The sequence below is a fragment of the Galleria mellonella genome, unplaced genomic scaffold, assembly GCF_026898425.1.
Source record: "Galleria mellonella isolate WM207_F2 unplaced genomic scaffold, CSIRO_AGI_GalMel_v1 utg139, whole genome shotgun sequence".
Taxonomy (NCBI): Eukaryota; Metazoa; Arthropoda; class Insecta; order Lepidoptera; family Pyralidae; genus Galleria; species Galleria mellonella.
This window is the reverse complement of record NW_026441995.1, coordinates 2744489-2765696: the sequence shown is the minus strand read 5'-3', so window position 1 is coordinate 2765696 and position 21208 is coordinate 2744489. Positions and strand designations below refer to the sequence as shown.

Below are 21208 nucleotides of genomic sequence, written 5' to 3'. Positions count from 1 at the left end.
GATTTTTATTATAATTATAATGCAATATGTACTTATAAAATTCTTAATTTGATAATGAAGTTTACATACAATGTTAAACAAATGTGGCTATCCGAAAAGCAATAGTTGGTTGCATAGTCCATTTTCTAGTTTCAATAATATAAAGGCAGTGGTGATTATTAAATAATATAAGGATTGCTGTCACTTTCAGTGACTGTCAGCTGACAGTGCTTCAATATCGTAGTTTTATTTATTTATCTACCTCACTTATATAAATAGTGGGTATCAACTGTAGAGTTGTTATAATAATTTTTTTATTGCCCTGAAATACTTACTGTTTTTAGGAGCAAAATTGATATCGGCTGAATTTTTTTTAACGTCTTGTCAGTGTAATTAATGCTTATTTACCTACATTAAAGAATTTTATGAACATTATAGAATTATAGATTCTTTTTTGTGTAATATTTCCCAAAATATTGTGAGATTAAAATGACCTCTCAAGTAAGTATTTTGATTAAACAATGTTTGATGTCCTGGATTTAGTCTATCCGTTATATAAATAATTTAGTACCTTGGCAGTAGATACCCATACTTTAGTTACAATATCTCTTACCCTCTTATTCCTAAAAGCTAAAATTTATAAATCTATTTGAATTAACGATTACACTATTTTGTCCTTTCTTTCAAACTGAGAATTTAACACAAAAGAAAAAAAAAACAATACAGTTCAATAGCTAAAATAGTTTTATAAGAGATTTGTCATTTTTATGAATAAGAAGGGTAGTCTGGATCGTTACAATAAATTAACCAATAATATATAAACTGTTCTTAATTGACATTTCAAATAGTCTGTATATGCCAGATTTTGGATTATTGGTTGCGCAGATAAAGCACCAAAAGGTAACAAACAAAATCATTTTCATATTGATAAAAGTTGCTAGTACATCAGCAAGAGGAGGAATGGGTAGTTAGTAACAGAGACTACCTACTCTAATAAACCTTGCCAATTCAACCTTCATGTGGTTCCCCCTCTTTTTTTTTTGTGTTGAAAATCTTCAAAAGATCGTTTCAACTGTCAGAGGGAGGACAGAAGGAAACTTTTACCAGCTAAAAACCACACAACATACCTTAAGGCGATTTGCTATATCTCTAGGATCCCATTTGTAGATGACTGGGGTTTCATGTAATTTCCCCAAGAAACCATGATTAATTCTTGTTGAAAATTGCAATGGTCCAATTTACCTGTTTTCATTCACACCTATTACCCTATTGCCTGTGATAGTACATATTCCATTATTTTTAATTTAAAACATTACACACAGGTAATATGTTAAAACAGCAACTAATAGATGTATTACATGTTGATTATCAAGCACATTCTTTATTATGAATGTTAAAAGGTTAAATTCTCATGTTTTTTTTTATACAACTTAAAATGGCAAACAAGCTGACGGCCCACCTGATGAAAAGTGGTAACCGTCGCCTATAGACATGAGCAGTACCATGGACATAACAGAGTATACTGTTTCACCCATGATACCCCCCATGCGTTGCCATTCCTGAGGACTCAGGTGTTATTCCTTTGTACCCAGTAAATTCACGCTATACCCCACCCTTCAAACCGAAACACAGCCATGTAAACACAATTGCTTCACGGTAGAAACACGAATGAGACAGAGGTACCCTAGCAATCAACTTTTGTACAAAGTCTCCCTCTGGTAAATGTTCGCTTCTTCCCAGTTTATACATACATACATACATATCTGTCACGCCTGTCTCCCATTAGGGTAGGCAGAAACAATGGAACGCCAAATGCTTCGATTCAAACAAACCTCTTTCGCTTCCTCCACATTCATCAATCTTTTCATACACGCTTGCCGGTTACGGGTACTTTTAATTTGGCCCTTCTTCAGCACGTCGCCTATTTGGTCAACATACGTCCGTCTAGGGCGGCCCCTACCGACATCTCCATTCATTCTTGTTCGATAAATCTTTTTCGTAATTCTTCTTTCATCCATCCTCTCCAAATGACCAAACCAACCAGTTTATATGTTATGTTATGTAGTTTATAATGTATGTAATATTTATTTTATGTCATGTATAATATAACTGATGTAAATACTTAATATGGTAAAAAAAAAATAACAAAATCTACTATACATGTTATCACTAATATATGGTATAAATGAGTAATCATTAATAGTTTTCTCTTAATTTGCCATGTGTTTTATTTCTGATCTTGAAGATGGAACATTTAATGGTTTATTCTATTTATTATTTATCTTAAAATACTGTTTAATATATCTTAATTTCTAAATTCATCCGTGTCTTCTTTGCCACAATTAGTCATTTACTTATTTTCTATATTTAGTATATTTATTTTGTATATGAATTATCTTTTTTGTAGCTGGAAAACATTATAAATGTCTACAAAAGACTGGCCAAAATTCCTTCTATTGTGGGTGGAAGACTGAACAGTAGTGGTAATAAAGTATTGTCAAAATGGTCAGTAAGGAATTTAGACAAGGGCAAGACGAGCAAATACCTATTAGATTATGTACTCAATAGCGATCTGAAAGTTATCTCGGAGTCTTCTTTTGGTACTGATGTCAGCAACGAGTGAGTGAAAAGTTTATTATTATAAATTCTGGCTTAAAAACAGCTTTATATGAAAATATAAAGATTTTTTTAATAATCCATAATAAATTGTATTAGGTAATATACTGTTAAGGTTGAATATGAATATTTATTTGTAAGAAACATGGTGAAGTTGCTAGATACTGTTAAAAAGAGATCTTTGTCTAACGATGTTAGTGCTCTTCTTTATCTGTGCGTTGCCTAGCAACTTTTTTTTTTTATATTATTTAAGGGCTTTTACCTTTTTCAGATATATCAGTCCTATTGTACCCTGAATTGATTTCTCAAACAAAACTTTATCTACTTTCCCTAGACGCGGAAAGAGAAGAATTAATGGGCATCAATAATTTACAGAGATGTTAAAAAATTTCTGGTTTAAGTTCAGCTAACATAGATTGAATAAGACCAACACCTAGCAACTTGTTTAGTTAATGTTAATGTTCTGTCTAAGTAAAAATTACTTTCTTTACAAATATATGTACTAATTATCTATCTTAAATCTATTACATTTCTTGTTCCCTTTTATTTCTTAAATGATACAGGTTTATTATTTCCAGGACAATTCCAATGTAATTAGGTAAGATGGTAGTAATAAATATATGATAATAAATAGGTATTTAATTAATTAAACCAATACCATAAAATACAACAAGTAAAGACTAAACCTTTGGTAGTATTTATACTTGTTGTAATTTTTTGGATTGCGGCATATATCGTTGAGTTTTAGTGTGCCCTGCATGTTATGTTGATAACTTTAGTTATACTTTAGGAAAAAGAAAGAAGTAGCAGTTGTTCGGAATCTGAAACAAAAAGTCTATTTGCAAACAAGATTCAATATTCTAGGACAATCCCAGATTTTACAAGCCAAGTCTGTTAATATTTAAATTTTTATCTGAGTGGCCTATTGGACTGGGCAGGTTATACAAAGTGAATTCTATTATGATTCATGTAAAATGAGTTTTTTAACCCTCCCTTTGCTATATCATACCCTTCAAACTAGTCTTAGTTTCTTAGTGATATCACTGAGTGCTGTGACTCAAACTACCCACACATTATAATTTTTTTTTCTGAATTGATAGTTCAATATAAGAAATATTACAGATTGCTGTCATCAGTATCGCCACGCGATACCTACCGGGCCGTGATACGCGAGGAGAAGGAGAAAGACAAGAAACAGTACTTGGAAGTGTGGAGCAAGACCAGCTTAGTGCATTGTATTGATCTCACAGCGCTCGACTTACATGGAGATGTGTATGCTGATTGTAAGTTTATTATTGCAATTACAATGACAAATAAGCAGTCAAGCTACTTGATCCTCGCACTCAAACTACAAAAAATTTCAATAATTGCATTACATAATATTGGAACATTCCTTTTTCTTCTATAAATGATTTCTATGTTATATGTAATTATGTCTTAAATTATTTGTTCAATTGTTCAATTCATATATGTTTATACAGTTGAGATTATGGTATTTTGCTTTCATTCCGCACATTTTTAATTGCAGCAGAATTTGGCTGCTTGAATTGGTCGCAAGATGAGAGTGCAATTGTGTACGTTGCTGAAAGGAAACTTCCAAAATATGAACCCTATATTAAGAGAAAGAACGAGGAAAAACTCAAAACTGAAGGTAGTGGCGAATCAACCCCAAAGAAGGTATGAAGATAAAACAACATGATTTTAATCTTTTCACAATGGATAATAAAAGAATATAATTTGTATAAGTGAAATACGAGACAAAATCATAAGTCCTTATAGAAATAGCAAACTTTTTTTTTATACAACATAGAATGGCAAACAAGCTGACGGCCCACCTGATGGAAAGTGGTAACCGTCGCCTATAAGCATGAGCAGTACCATGGACATAGAAGAGTATATTGTTTCGCCCATAATACCCCCATGCGTTTCCACTCAGGGTTTGCTGAAAGAGAACTCTTACAGAGTTAAGCTCGCCTCTTGTACATCTTTATTTAATATATATATATATATATATATATATATATATATATATATATATATATATATATATATATATATAATAACTATGTAGTTTTTGTGTACAATAAAGTATAAATAAATATATGAATACAGGGTGAAGAATTTGTATACCGTCAAGATTGGGGTGAACAGCTGGTTGGCAAGCACCTTTCTTCGATTGTCGTGTGTCAACTACAGACGGAGAAATTTACAGTTTTGGAGGGACTGCCAGAGAGTTGGTGTCCGGGACAGGTAATAATAAAATTTATTTTAAATTTACTAATACGGTACCATGAAGAGGAAGTAGCTTAAATAAGGCATTTTACATTAGATGTCTAATCCTAAACTGAGTAAAGCTATAATATGTAAGACAACTGATATACAACTTAAACAGTTTATTTTTTTAATTATTGAACATTATGTGCTATAAAAAAACTGACTTCAATTGTGGCAAAACTAGTCATTTTGATTTGAAAGATAAACTACTGGACCGATTTTGATAAAATTTCTATAGGACCAATTTGCAATTATATCCTTTCAGATGTAAAAAGAGTTTTCCATATCGGTTTACAACTTGCAAAATTATAAGATAATAAAAATTAAATAAAAAAAAAGACAACCGAATTGAGAAGTTTTAAAGTCGTTTAAAAAAGGAATTGATAATTTTTTTTTTTATTGATTTTGTAGTTGTCGCTGCAGCCTTAACGTGTGACTCAAATCGGCCAGTTTAAATAACATTTTATTTTTATTTTTGTGACTATATAATAGGTGATTTTAAATGATTGTACACTATTGTTCTATATTCTGTCTCTATTTATTAAGAAGGCAACTGAATAAACGGAAAAAATAAACTTAAGAACGTAACCTATGTTCTTATGTTTATTTTCGGAATGTTCTCTGTCGGAAAAATACGGAATAGTAGCTACAGATATGAAAATATTTCTTGGTTCAAACCGACTGGGGTGGTTAAAAGGTTATATAGCTTTTCTCTTTTCTTACCAGATGCTAAGAAAGTTCCAAACAGCAAGTCTTTTTTTTAAGTGAATGATAATGCAATGGTTACCTTGCCTGCGCTAACGGTATACGCTGGCGGGGCGCTAGTGAGGGACGATAGCTTAGAATAAAAAGGCAGGTCAGTTAGCCTATCGTGATGAATACATCTGGAATATAGTACGATGGTTTCCAGGGGGAACCGCGTGGAGATCGACCTGGTAGGGTATATTGCTAGCAATGTAACTGGTAGCCCGCATTACTAACGATCCCTTCCCCTCTTCATTTTGCTTTATAACGAGGATAATATTTTTTGTCATATATATCATATGAGCGATTATCTGTCCACTGTTGAACATAGGCTTTCCCCATACATTTGGGGATCTTGCCAATAGTTGCCACGCTTGGCAAGTGGGATGGTAGCCGCAATTAAGCTTTGGTGATGCTTTAAGAGGGGCGCTGCTGCCAATCCTTTGACTATTAAGTTCCCTTGGTCGCTGTATATGAAAAGATTGATGAATGTGGAGGAAGCGAAAGAGGCTTGTTTGAATCGAAGCATTTGGCGTTCCATTGTTTCTGCCTACACTAATGGGAGACAGGTGTGACAGATATGTATTTAAAAAAGAAATGAAATATATAAAACGAATAATTTTGAATACGACAAACGTGTCACCCTGTTGTATAACAGTATGATAAGGGGCATTAATTAGACTGTCTGTATTTATTTTTACTACTGTCTTATAAACAATGCCTCTTCATTGTCGTCTTATCTATAATGCCTAATAAAACATGGCCTTCGCACATTTTTCCGCGAAGCTAATCATGAAATTGTTTTATTTATGTTTCTTGGGTGCGTGGCATACTATACTGTCTGTGCATTCCCTTTATTTCTACCTCGTAAATCCAGGTTGTTTGCCGTGTGGTCCCAGCATAGAATAGGCCACCCCCTTCCTTTCTCGAGGGTGTCGTAAGAGGCGACTAAGGGAGGGCAAGGGACGAGCAGCAGTGTCCCTTTTAAAACATCTCCAAAGCCTAACTGCGGTTGCCAATCCGCCTGCCAAGCGTGGCAATTACTGCCAAACCCCTTAAGGAAGAGGCTTGTGTTCAGCAGTGGACAGTTAAACGCTGACATGATGATGATGACATCTAGGTTTTGGGATGAGTTCCCTTCTTCAGTTTTCCCTTTACAATATAATGTGGGGAATTTCAAATCCCTACAAACATTTTAAAGGTCCGCAACACACTAGCAACTCTGTTCGTGTTGCGGATGTTCATGGGCGACGGTAGCCGCTTGCCATCAGGTGGACCGCCTCTTTCGCCTCCCTAACAATAAAAAAAAAGAATATTGTAAAATTGAAAAATGATAAAAGCCAGATAATAGGTTAAGAAAACAAGTACAATGCGAATGTGAACGGATGTAGGTATCGGGGGGGGGGGGGGGGGTGGACCAAGACTAACCTATTACGATCGGATAGACCGTGTTTTTGACGGAGGAATCGAGTCTCCGGAATTAGCGTGTATGCCTGTATGAATTGTGAAAGTGCAGGAAGCAGGAAATGTATTTACGAATAGAGATCTTTGGCGTTCGGTTTTCACTTTAAAGTTTTTATAAAACTTATTCATGACAAGTGAGTATAGATATATTCTGTGAAAATTGAAGGATGTAGGTTCGAAAGAAGACGGATTTCCGTCATGGTCAGATTGACAATGTGTATTACCTGAATAGATATACTCATAGGTGTATTTAAGATGCGTCGGGCTCCGGTCGTCTTCAACTCGGGAGCCCGGGGACCCGACATATGCGCCTCGAGGTACGTCGTGAGGTTTTAGTGGGTAAAAATCCCACACACCCCCTCTGCCTTCCCTCCGGCAGTTGGGAAGGTCTTTGGAAGATTTCCTCACGTTAAAAAAAAAAAGGTGTATTTAAGATGGGACCGGGTGGGCCAAGTCTACTCCAGACTTGACCGATATCAAGTTTACCATTTCACTTCATTATATTATAAGAATAAATTAAATACCAGTTATTATTATTATTATTAACATTTATATTTTTTTTTTAATAGATGATAATGGAATGGTAACCCCGCCTACGCTAACGGTATACGTTGGCGGGGCACCAGTGAGAGATGATAGGTAAGAATGAAAAGGCTTGTCAGTTAGCCCATCGTGATGAATACACTTGGAATTTAGCACGATGGTTTCCAGGGGGAACCACGTGGAGGTCGACCTGCTTGGGTATATTGCTAGCAATAGGGCCTTTAGTTTCCGTTACTAACAATCCCTTCCCCCCTAACATTTATATTATCATTTTGCACTTTTTGATTTATGTTTATAATTATAATACATAGGAAATAGAGAAACTTAATCAAATACTTGTACTATTAAATAAATACAGTGAACGCTCTATATAAGCAACTCATTAGAACCAATTTCAATAAAAAAAAATTCTTATTGGAAAAAGTTAAAAGCTTACAGGGGAAAAAGGAGTACAAAAATACTCACCGTCTGGAAAATATTTTTACTTATTTCTTTTATTAACTAAGCTGAGTTTTTTTTATAGGTGATAATGAAATAGTGACCCCACCCGCGCTATCGGTATACGCTGATAGGGCACCAGTGAAGGATGATAGATGAGGATGAAACAGGTCAGTTAGCCCATCGTGATGAATTCAACGAGAATTGTTCACGATGGTTTCCAGGGGGAACCACGCGGAGGTTGACCTGATAGAGCATATTGCTAGCAATGGGGCTCTTAAACTCCATTGCTAACAATCTCTTCCCCCCAACTAAGCTGAGTAGAATAAATAAAATATAAAGAATGTTGCTTACATAGAGGTTGCTTATATAAAGCGTTCACTGTATATTAAGATATATAATTCTATAGATTAAGAACGCCTTCGAACTGTTTTGTGTCTTTGACGACAGTGCCCTTTTTTGTTTTTCCAGTGTCTATATGTGACTATCTTACGCCCCACTACCACGTTTCCGGTTGAAATCACCGGAAGAATACAATACGTATAATACCTTATATTGGTTACATTATATTGGGTATTGTTACTGAATCAATTTTTACTTTTTTTTTTTAAGGTTTCTTTCACACCGGACGGCAAGAGCGTGGTAGGTGTCGCGTGGGAGACAGAGCCGCGTCGGCTCGGACTCATGTTCTGCACCAACCGGCCTGGATACATATTCAGTCTCACGCTCGACGGGAAATTAAGTAAGTGGGTCAATAAGAACAAAAAAAAATTTTTTTTTACACAACTTACAATGTCAAACAAGCTGACGGTCCACCTGATGGAAAATGGTAACCGTCGCCTATGGACATGAACAGTACCATGGACATAACAGAATATACTGTTTCGCTCATGATACCCCCCATGCGTTGCCATTCCTGAGGACTCGGGTGTTATTCCTCTGTACCCTGTAAATTCACGCCATATCATATACGTCACGTCACGTCATAGCATATATAAAATACGAGCCCCATTAAACCCATGTTGTTTATTTATTTACGTGGAATATTAAATTATTTTATCTCGATGTTCAGGCAAGTTGTCCAAAGAGGGCGTGTCGGTGCGTTCTCCGCGCGTGTTTGCCGACGGCGTGGTTTGGTTGCAGCGTACACCGGGCGGGCCGCATCACGCCTGCCACTCTCTTGTCATCAGGAGAAACGGCTCTGTAAATAATTACCTCTTTTATTTTTAAATGGGTGATAATAAAGTGGTAACCCCGCCTGCGCTAACGGGATACGCTGGCGGAGCACCAGTGAAGGGTGATAGATGAGAATGAAAACAGGCCAGTTAGCTCATCATGATGAATTCATCAGGAATTAACCATGATAGTTTCCAGGGGGAAATGCGTGAAGGTCGACTTGATAAAGTATATTGCTAGCTATGGGGTTGTTAGATACCCAATACTAACAATCTCTTTCCCCCATGGTAAATAAATGTTATCCCTTTGAGGTGAAAACAGATATACGGCCTGCCTGATCGTAAGCGGTTATCGTAGTCCATGCATGTTTGTAACACCAAGACGCGCGTTGCCAACATTGAAGAAACATCTGTACATTTTTTTTAAGAAACACGTCTAAATCCCTTGGAAAAATCTCAACACGTAGCTAAGGTTGCATGTATGACATGCGCCCTCAGTCCCCGTATTAAGAGGGAAAGGAAGTAATTGAAATAGTTTTTAAACATATTGATGTACTTGCAGATTTCTATGAGAACAATTTGTAAGTCAATATTTTTTCAGAAAAAAAATCAAATTCGATTTAGAACTGACGGAATAGAGAACTTAATTATTTTTTAAGTGAGTTCAAAAGTATATATACTATATAGTATATATTACTATGCTTGGACCATTCTCAGAAAAGTTTATTCAGGTAAGATGGTAACGTTTATTTCAGGAAGAAGTCTGCCCGATCATAGACATAGTGGACACCGAGTTGAAGATAACAGATGGCGCTAGTTTCCACGGACTGTACTGTCAGTCGTTACCACACGCGTGTTTCACGGGTGACGGCAGGGTCGTGTTCTCGACTCCGCATACAGATGAAATCAGAAGCTATATTGCTGATATCGGTATGTTTTAGAACTGCTTTTGGATCATATTCGCAAGTGATTTTACGAAGGAGAAGAAAGCTACACAGTTGCGGATTCTGTATATTAAAAATATTTTAAATGATATAAAAACAAATATTATAAAAAATAATTTACCAGAAGGAGACTTTGTACAAAAGTCGATTGCTTGGGTACTTCTGTCCCATTCGTGTTTCAACCGTGAAGCAGTTGTGTTTACATGGCTGTGTTTCGGTTTGATAGGTGGGATATGGCGTGAATTTACTGGGTATAGAGGAATAACACTTGAGTTCTCAGGAATTGCAACTCATGGGAGGTATCATAGTCGAAACAGTATACTCTGTTAAGGCCATAGTACTGCTCATGTCTATAGGCGACGGTTACCACTTTCCATCAGGTGGTCCGTCAGCTTGTTTGCCATTCTAAGTTGTATAAAAAATGTTTTTTTTTGTACCATATTTTTTTAAATAAATGCATTAGATTACTAGTTAATATATTTTTTGTCAATATTTAATTCGCGGTTTCTGTTTAACCGACTATAAAAAAGGAAGTTCTCAATTCGGTTTAATTTTTTCTTTATATTTTATTAGATGGTAAAAGAATAGTGGACATATCAAACAAGAGCTTCTCAGGCTCCACCAGTATCCTAGACATGAAGGGAGGCGTGATCCTCGCGGCTTGTTCCAACATGACCACGCCTGGACAAGTAAGTGGAAGACCTTTTTACTAAATTAACTGTTATTTTGTGTAACTCTATATCATTGGTAAGAATGAGTAATTTGGAGACCGGTCCGCTATTTATATTTTTTTTTTATTTTATTTTAATATTACATCTGGAATCAACAGCTTATATCTAGAATAATTAAAAAATATATATATTTACATAAATTAGCCAATAACAGATTCCCAATTTGTATACCAGACAATGTTACGCTTATTTTTGGAGGGTAGGTTAAATCTGTGGAGAAACTTATTTGGAACGTCGCATTGGAAGTTCAGCAATAATTAGTGTAAAAGTGTGTATTATTTGTGTGTGTAGTGATGCGTGAATGTGGATTTTTTTTGAATGGGTGAAAATCTGGCGGGGCACCAGTGAGGGATGATAGGTGAGGATGAAAAGGTAGGTCAGTTAGTCCATCGTGGCTTTAGACATCGTTTCCAGGGGAAATCGCGTGAAGGTCGACCTGATAGGGTATATTTATAGCAATGGAGTCAAACCTTCCCATTACCAACGATCCCTTCCCCCCTATTGCTATATATTACCCACCCTTAATCATTGGTTAGTATTGCTTTCCTACCACCATTAGTGTGCGTGCAACTGCCAACATTTGATATCGAGGACTGACTATTGTTAGTAGAGTTTCTATGATATTTTTTATGAGTCTCTTGTAAATTATAATCTCTGACCGTTTTCTTCCACTATATTGTACATCAAAATTGTAAAGAAAACGTTTTAATATTTAAAGTAAATGAAAATAAGCGAACTTATTGAACGATTTGTTTCATCTGTAAATGAGGCATCATCAGGCAATAAATCGATTGTAGCTTGGAAGCTAATGTCAATGTTTGTAATCAAACGGTATTAAAAAAATATAGTTCTAATCGATTAATGAATATTTTTTATACAACTTGATAATGCAAACATGCTATGTGATGATAATCCATTTGATGGAAGCCCCACTCACCGCCAAAGTGTTATATTACTTATAATAATTTAAATACTAACCCTTCCACAGTTGTACGTGGGCCGTCTGCCGGCGGCGGGCAGTGAGGCGCAGATCTCGTGGCGAGCGGTCGGGCCCTCGCCGCAGTCGCCGCTGCCTCCCTCCACTGTGCAGTACCTGCAGTTGCGGCATGAACACTGCACTGATACTGTCAGTGAGTACCGATGCGGCCATCATGATCATCATATCAGCCCTTAACCGTCCACTGCTGAACGTCCACGCACAACCACTCTTTGGAATCAACTTGCAGCAGCAGCATTTCCGAACCGATACGCCAACATAACCTTAAAGAAAAGAGTATATTCCTTTTTAAAAGGCCGGCAGCACACCTGCAATGCCTCTGGTGTTGCGGGTGATCATGGGCGCGGTAGTCACTTACCATCAGGTGAGCCGCATGCTCGTTTGCCCCTTGTGTTGTAAAAAAAAAAACAAACTTCCTCCTTGTGGGGTTTTGCCAGTAGTTGCCATGCTTGGCAGACGAATTGACAACCGCAGTTAGGCTTTAGGGATTTTTTTTATACAACTTAGAATGGCAAACAAGCTGACGGCTCACTTGATGGAAAGTGGTAACCGTCACCTATAAACATGAGCAGTACCATGGATATAACAGAGTATACTGTTTCGCCCATGATTCCTCCCATGCTATGCCATTCCTGAGGACTCAGGTGTTATTCCTCTGTACTCTGTAAATTCACGCCATACTAATAGGGCATATTGCTAGCAACAGGTGGGATACCTGTTGCTAGCAATATGCCCTATTAGGTCGATCTCCATGTGGTTCCTCCTGGAAACCATCGTGAACAATTCTTGTTGAATTCGTCACGATGGGCTCACTGACCTGCTTCATCCTCACCTATTATTCTACACCGGTGCCCCGTCGGTGTATACCGATAGCGCGGGTGGGGTTACCATTCCATTATCATCCATTAAAAAAAAGTCAATACGTTGCAGTTGTTGCTGCTTTTGCCCTGTAACATATATCGTCATAGTCGTAGAATACTGACGGATCTGACGAATCCGCCAGTATTCTACGACTATGACGATATGATTACAGCACAAACTAAATGAATGAATGGTTTATTGAAATGAACTGTATATTTAGATTCGTTCACGGCTATATACTTGGCACCGGAGGGCAACAAGAAGCTGCCGCTTGTGGTGTGGCCGCACGGCGGACCGCACACTAACTTCGTGAATGCGTTCGCAATCGAAACGGCACTATTCAACCTGCTAGGTAAGTTTTTTTTTAATATACTATACAACTTTCCTTTTGGGGGGAAAGGGATTGTTAGAAATGGGGTCAAACAGCCCCATTACTAGTAATATAATACAAGAGGGAGACTTTGTACAAAAGTCGATTGCTTGGGTACCTCTGTCCCATTCGTATTTCTACCGTGAAGCAGTTGTGTTTGCATGGCTGTGTTTCGGATTGATGGGTGGGATATGGCGTAAATTTACTGGGTACAGAGGAATAACACCCGAGTCCTCAGGAGTAGCAACGCATGGGGGTATCATGGGCATATATCTGTATATATATATATATATATATATATATATATATATATATATATATATATATATATATATATATATATATACTTTTTGCAATCTAATATATAATTAAAAATATTTTTTATATGGTATTATTTTATATTTATTAGGTATTTTTAACTCAATTGCAAACGTTTTCTTTTTAATTTAAAATTGATTCAGGACATTACCTCCTCTTAAAATCCTCTAAAAAATTAAATACAACTAAAACTGCAGGTTTTGCTGTACTCCAAATCAACTATCGCGGTTCAACGGGCGCCGGTCAGGCCTCCTTGTCCTGTTTGCCGAAACACGTCGGCGATTACGACGTTAAAGATTGTAAATACGCGACCGACGAAGTTTTAAAGCGGTTCCCAATCGACCCCAAAAAGCTATGTCTCATGGGCGGGTCCCACGGTGGTTTTCTCGTCACCCACCTCAGTGGACAATACCCGGATGTGTACAGCGTGGTTGTCAGCCGAAACCCGGTTATCGACGTCGCATCAATGTTCAATTCCACGGATATCGCAGACTGGTGAGTTTTGTAGAATCCTTCTATTGTTATTTCGGCGTTATTGCAACGTGATTTCAGGTAAATAGTGCTTGCATACTGGCTGGTCTACCATGAAAGGTAAATCCAAAATGTCCAATAAACTCGGGTTTCAAGAAGTACAGTCCAAAATTCTAAATATTCACCAATATCAGGCTTCTAGTGACGTATTTTTCTTGACTGCTGTACCCTTTGGTTATTTTAACAGTAAGTTTGTGTTCTGTAATATTTTTGATTCGTAAAAGGTGGGGTAATTTGAATTCTGATGTTACGACATGGATTGCCTCGCGTCGTGGTTACAGCAGGATTGTAGTGTGCATGTCTATTTCTAGCAGCTTTCTTTGTTTCTTCGATCATCCTCATGCTTCTAATGTGGTTGTCCTTGACTGTCTTGCACACTGCTGTCGCATTATTGCATTACCATTATCACCTTTGCATTTGACCAAGTTTCTACATTGCATGAGTTTTCACGCTTATGTATCTATGCATCTAGATAGATCTTTCTGAGTTTAGTTGTAATTTATTATTGACCAATCAATAATAATAAATAACACTGGATATATTACACAGCGCCATCTAGTTACAAATTCACTATAGTTTGTATTATACAACTTCTATTAGACAGCTAATATATACTTTTGAATTTTTTTTTTGTAAATCCTCTACAAAGGCGGTAATTACTTACCAACAGGTGAGCTGCATGCTCGTTTGTCCCCTGTGTTATATATGAAAAAGTCCAAAACAATCTAAAAATACAAATATCTCTTAGCACAGTTTGAACATGGTGGTTCAATAAAATGTATAAATTATATGTATTAGTTGGTAATATATGGTTAGATATACAATAAAGATTATATAAGAAAAAATAAAAACTCGCCATATTTAAATTACCTTTTTTCACTAGCAAAGTGGCAACACTAACATCCACTTGTTTTCGTGTTGTTATATAGAGTTCGAAAATAACGACCATAATATATTTTTTATTGTTAAAATGGCAACATTAACGTTTATTTTTTTATGTTGCTATATAAAGGTCAAACATAGCATCACTAACGCAGAGCTCTTAATTTTTTAATTTCCTGTTTTAACTTTATCAGATTCTTGATTTTCTACGTTTGTGAATTAAAATGAGGCTATATGTTTATTAGTTAACCGGATTTTCTTTTAAGTGGGGTAGGGTTTATTTTTTTCTTTATATTGTTTGGAGGCCTGACCGACACCGATTTATTTTTATATATTGTAAAAATTTTATAGTATATACTTCATATTAGATACGTTAAATATGAGTATATATATATATATATATATATATATATATATATATATATATATATATATATATATATATATATATATATATATATATATATACTTATTATATATTTCCTAACTTCTTTATAATATATATGTGGTAAACATACAAATATCTATACTAATATAGAACTAATGCATTCATACTCAAATATAGAAACATTGGCATTATCTGTCAATTTTCAATAAACAATTGATCAACACACCCAAGTATAGCAACATTGGCATTATCTGTCAGTTTTCAATAAACAGTTGATCAACACACCCAAGTATAGCAACATTGGCATTATCTGTCAGTTTTCAATAAACAGTTGAACAACACACCCAAGTATAACAACATTGGCATTATCTGTCAGTTTTCAATAAACAGTTGATCAACACACCCAAGTATAGCAACATTGGCATTATCTGTCAGTTTTCAATAAACAGTTGAACAACACACCCAAGTATAGCAACATTGGCATTATCTGTCAGTTTTCAATAAACAGTTGAACAACACACCCAAGTATAGCAACATTGGCATTATCTGTCAGTTTTCAATAAACAGTTGAACAACACACCCAAGTATAGCAACATTGGCATTATCTGTCAGTTTTCAATAAACAGTTGAACAACACACCCAAGTATAGCAACATTGGCATTATCTGTCAGTTTTCAATAAACAGTTGATCAACACACCCAAGTATAGCAACATTGGCATTATCTGTCAGTTTTCAATAAACAGTTGAACAACACACCCAAGTATAGCAACATTGGCATTATCTGTCAGTTTTCAATAAACAGTTGATCAACACACCCAAGTATAGCAACATTGGCATTATCTGTCAGTTTTCAATAAACAGTTGAACAACACACCCAAGTATAGCAACATTGGCATTATCTGTCAGTTTTCAATAAACAGTTGAACAACACACCCAAGTATAGCAACATTGGCATTATCTGTCAGTTTTCAATAAACAGTTGAACAACACACCCAAGTATAGCAACATTGGCATTATCTGTCAGTTTTCAATAAACAGTTGAACAACACACCCAAGTATAGCAACATTGGCATTTTCTGTCAGTTTCCAATAAACAATTGAACAATTTTCAATATTTTCAGTTGATTATTTAAAAAAGTGCTTATATAGGTAACTAAAATATTGATTATAAAATAGTTTAAATATAATTATATAAAATTTTGCATTTATATAATTTTTGACTGGGGAAGTTTTAAAATACTTTTTTGACTAAATTTTTTTGTTACAGTTTTTTTTTAATTTTTAGGATAACAACAGCCTAATTGAGAATCTCATTCTATTATTAAATTTAAAAAAATCAGGGAACTCTTTTTAAATAATCAAATAGAATCCTTGAAAATTGTTCCGTTAGTTTTGGAAATTGACATAATTTCGATGTTGCCACATGTTGCTATTTTCTCTTAAGAATTTTTAGAGTTGTTGATACCTCTAGGTCTGGCCTCCATCAGAATTAATTTCCGCGGTTCCATCGGGCACGGTGACAAGCACGTACGAAGCCTCATTGGCCACGTCGGCGAATACGACGTGCAAGACTGTCTTCTCGCTCTAACCACAGTGAAGGAAAGAGACAGCAGACTAGACCATTGCTTGTTGTACAGTGGTAGTTATGGGGGGTTCACCATTGCTCACTTGGCCGGTCAGTACCCGGATAGATTCGTGGCTATGGTGATGAGGAATCCTGTCTTAGATTTTGCTACTAAAGGTCCATACGCTGATAATTCCGATGGGTGAGTACAGTGTGGATATATTTTTAGGTTGAAATCATATATTAATATTTAATTTATTTTCTAATACGACCAGTTATAATACTGGCCATTTACCTAACAAATTCAATATATAATAAAAAAAGTATTTAAGTATTTTTACTACTTGTTTACCTACTATTACAGTACGAAGCTAGATGGCGCTGTGGAATGTCCTATATCTGTTGCAGTCAAAACTCTTAACTAGTCAAAAGTACTTTTGACTAAATAGGTTGGTCAAAAGTGGTTTGAAAATTATTGGTTATTAGTACTTTTAACTGCAAATTTGCGGTTAAAAGTACTTTTGACTGACGCTCTTCGTCAAAAGTAGTTTTAACTTCAATAAAACATCAGTCAAAAGCACTATTAACTCGTTAGATGTGAATAAGAAAGATGTTTATTAAATGTGAAATCGTTTATTACGAAAAATTTGGTATTACAATCAATACAAAGAAAACATACACTTAAATTAGGTTAGGTTAAGTTAGGACTTTTTTGGGGCTCGGTGGATTTCGAAAGGGAACCCGGGTTCCGAACACTTTGGCGTGGCGAGGAATGCCGTGGTGGTTTTAGCTTTCCCCGGGGCATATGGGTCTGCATGAGGCATTTCCCCACGATAAAAAAAATTAGGACTTTTTAAGAGTTTTGACTGATACAACCAGTCAAAATCAATATATAAGTCAAAATAATAATAAATAAATAAATAAAATAACTATAGGTGTGCAGTAGAAGCTGGCTTCGAGTTCAAAGAGAGCGGCCCGCTGTCCGAACAGGAGTTTCTGGCGATGCGTCGCTGCTCGCCGCTTGCACACGTGCACCGCGTGAAGGCGCCCACCGCGATCATGCTGGGCTCTGGGGACAAGCGCGTGCCTCACTTCCAGGGCTTGGACTACGCCAGGCGGCTGAAGGCTAACGGTGTACCCACCAGGTCAGCATGCGCTTGTATATTTCGAATTCGAAATATCTTTATTCTTTATAACTTTTATAACTTTATAATAACTTTATTTACTTAAACAAAACTTGCCATCAGGTTGGCCGTCAGTTTGTTTGCCATTCTAATTTGCATAAAAAAAAAATATTTACCCACCGTTTGCAGGATTTACATGTATGACGACAACCACTCGCTGTCGTCACTTCCCTCCGAAATGGACAACCTCATTAATGGAGTACACTGGTTCCTACAGCACCTGCCGTCCTAACAACAATGGTGTAAAACTATCATGAATTATACTGTATTTTAATTATTTATACAGTCTTTACTCACGTCTTCAAATGTTACCACCCTCCTCGAAAATAAGGGACACCACGGGCATCACAGTATATTTCGTCTACAATGCTGTTCCTGTCTATAGGCGACAATTACTATTTTCCATCAGATAGTCCATCAGCTTGTTTACCATTTTAAGTTCCTTAAAAAAATTAGTAAGTACAGTTAAGTTCAACTTGTGACGCAACCGTGAATTGCGCTCATGTATAAGGGCTCATGTCGAGTTCAAAATTAGTTTGGCAACCCTAAATTTTACAACGTGAGTAAAGTCTTTATAAACAATTATAAAAGCACGAAGGCATATACAATCCGAAATCCAGCGATAGTATTTATGAAACTTAACAATTTACTCCAATTGCATTAAGTCGAAATATTAAAGCAATTTTTAACTTTACGTACCAAATGGAACGCATAACGGTAGCCAGTCATTTGTAGAACCATCAATATTTTTATTGGTACATTTTTGGGAAATTATCTCTGTTTTAAAAATAAATACTATCAGATTTCGGATTATATTATTTGTGTTACATGTATATTAGGCAATAAAATGATACTGCAATTTGATAAATGTTATTTTGTATTATATTTTTTTTAATAAATCACTATTGTTTATTTATGAGTTTTATTAGACACCATGAAAAAATTCCATATAATATTGTTGTTTTCTCGAAACCACCATAAATACGACTGCTTCGAATTTGTTCTATTTAATCCTTAATAACGTGAAGGTAAATGCTTTTTCTAATGTTTATGTTTAGATATAGCGTTTAGTTGATAAGACAGTCAGGCTAAAGTCGGTCTATAATAAAGTACGTAACGTTCCAATTATGTACCACAGCATAATTGGTAGAATTCAAAGTTTGTTAATGGTGTTACACATCACCAGGTGGTTAGGTGAAAATAGACTAGTAAAATTGATATCAGCAAGAGACTAATTCATATTCTTTATTGCACGAAAACATACAGTAACAACAATAAGTTAATAACAATGTTAGCAAAGGCGAACTTATCTCTAAAAGAGATTTCTTCCAGTCAACCTAACGCAGTGGCATAGGAAGTAGTGAGTGGGCAGTAGTAGTGCAAGACAGAAATTTAAATAAATATTTACATAAATTATAAATAATTATATATATACACACATACATTCACATATATACATACATACACATACACATATATATACATATACACATACACATACATATACACACATACATACACACGTTAAATACAACATATAAATATCAGATACAAGAGAACACGATGATGACAGTCTTCTAATCATTTTTATATTTAAATTAAATTGGAAAGATAAAATGATTTTAATCTTTTTTTGAAGGAACTGCTAGACGGGCTATTCTGAATATTCACGGGAAGTTTATTCCACAGCTGTACAGCACGATATGCAAATGAGTTACCCATAAAATGGGTTTTACAGCTGGGAAGCTTCAGTACCCTGGACTGGTTCAGACAAAGACGTCTAGGTCTGGAAGGAGGAGGTAATAATTGGAACCGGGAACGAAGATTCATTGAACTTTTTAAAAGTACTTGGATAATTTACTACACTTATACATACTAAGCTTAACTGCGGTTGTCAACCCGCCTGCCAAGCGTGGCAACTACTGGCAAAAACTCCCCTTATGGGATAGGCTTGTCCAGCAGTGGACAGTTAATGGCTGAAATAATAATAATACAAACTATTAAACCGTTGGTCGCAATACCTTCAAAATATATTTAAAAACTAGCTGACTCGGCAAACGTTGTTTTACCATATACATTATTTCTAGAACTATACATGAAAATTTATCGTACTACAATTATTATATTCGATTGTCATTTTGCAACCCTATAGAGGCATATAAAAATCGCGATTAAAAAACAGGGGTTAATCGTAAAACGGTGAAAATTTGAGGTTGTATGTATTTTTCAATGCTAAATCATAATAAAAACAAAAAATTTTGTCAACAAAATAAATAATATTTAGATGTAGGTCACGCTTATTATTGAGGGGTATGAAAAATAGATGTTGGCCGATTCTCAGACCTACCCAATACGCACACAAAATTTCATAAAAATCGGTAAAGTCGTTTCGGAGGTGTTTGGTAACAAACACCGTGACACGAGAATTTTATATATTAGACTAGCTGACTCGGCAAACGTTGTTTTACCATATACATTAGACACATACTATATATATATATACATTCTAGAACTATACATGAAAATTTATCGTACTACAATTATTATATTGGATTGCCATCTTGCAACCCTATTGCAGCATATAAAAATAGCGATTAAAAAACAGGTGTTGATCGTAAAACGGTGAATAAATAAAAAAAATAATTTTTGGGGGGTCACCCTTATCATTGAGGGGTACGAAAAATAGATGTTGGCCGATTCTCAGACCTACCCAATACGCACACAAAATTTCATAAAAATCGTTAAAGTAGTTTCGGAGGCGTTTGGTAACAAACACCGTGACACGAGAATTTTATATATTAGATATATAAATACATCATATCGTTCAAATCAAGAACCGTTTTATACAAATAGCTTATTCCCTAATGACCAATAAAAACAACAGTGTCCAACCCATTGGGCAACAGTTGTAGGGTGCAGTGTTTGTCGACAGGTGTACGCCGACATGTGCGCGGCAAATATCGGAACACCGAATAGACGTAGGGTTGCCACCCGGTCTGTTTTTTTGTTTCCGTTGATTTTTTTTAATACAACTTAGAATGGCAAACAAGCTGACGGTCCACCTGATGGAAAGTGGTAACCGTCGCCTATATGGTAGACATGAGCAGTACCATGGACATAACAGAGTATACTGTTTCGCCCAAGATACCCACCATGCTTTGCCATTCTTGAGGACTCAGTTGTTATTCCTCTGTACCCAGTAAA

At 35.7% G+C, this 21208-nt stretch overlaps 1 protein-coding gene across 2 annotated transcripts; it reads left to right on the top strand.

Moving 5' to 3' along the window:
- Nucleotides 1-226: 226 nt before the first annotated feature.
- LOC113517953 (acylamino-acid-releasing enzyme-like) lies at nucleotides 227-18916 on the top strand. 2 transcript variants are annotated; one of them, XM_052903462.1, is made up of 14 exons: nucleotides 227-480; nucleotides 2387-2598; nucleotides 3718-3878; nucleotides 4124-4272; nucleotides 4708-4845; nucleotides 8671-8800; nucleotides 9131-9261; nucleotides 9989-10163; nucleotides 10751-10866; nucleotides 11897-12038; nucleotides 12987-13118; nucleotides 16728-17022; nucleotides 17756-17965; nucleotides 18134-18916. In XM_052903462.1, exons 1-14 carry the CDS (start codon nucleotides 469-471, stop codon nucleotides 18234-18236), a joined length of 2106 nt encoding a protein of 701 aa, XP_052759422.1. In that variant the 5' UTR covers nucleotides 227-468; the 3' UTR covers nucleotides 18237-18916. The 2 variants fall into 2 exon arrangements, with proteins under 2 accessions (XP_052759422.1, XP_052759421.1); XM_052903461.1 differs by lacking the exon at nucleotides 16728-17022 and adding an exon at nucleotides 13652-13949 and having other exon boundaries at nucleotides 232-480.
- The last annotated feature ends 2292 nt before the right edge of the window (nucleotides 18917-21208 follow it).

Excerpts from the sequence above, each read along its gene's own strand:
- LOC113517953 (XM_052903461.1), top strand. Across the intron at positions 4,273-4,707 it reads GCGAATCAACCCCAAAGAAG|GGTGAAGAATTTGTATACCG; the intron begins GTATGAAGATAA and ends ATATGAATACAG. Across the intron at positions 4,846-8,670 it reads AGAGTTGGTGTCCGGGACAG|GTTTCTTTCACACCGGACGG; the intron begins GTAATAATAAAA and ends TTTTTTTTTAAG.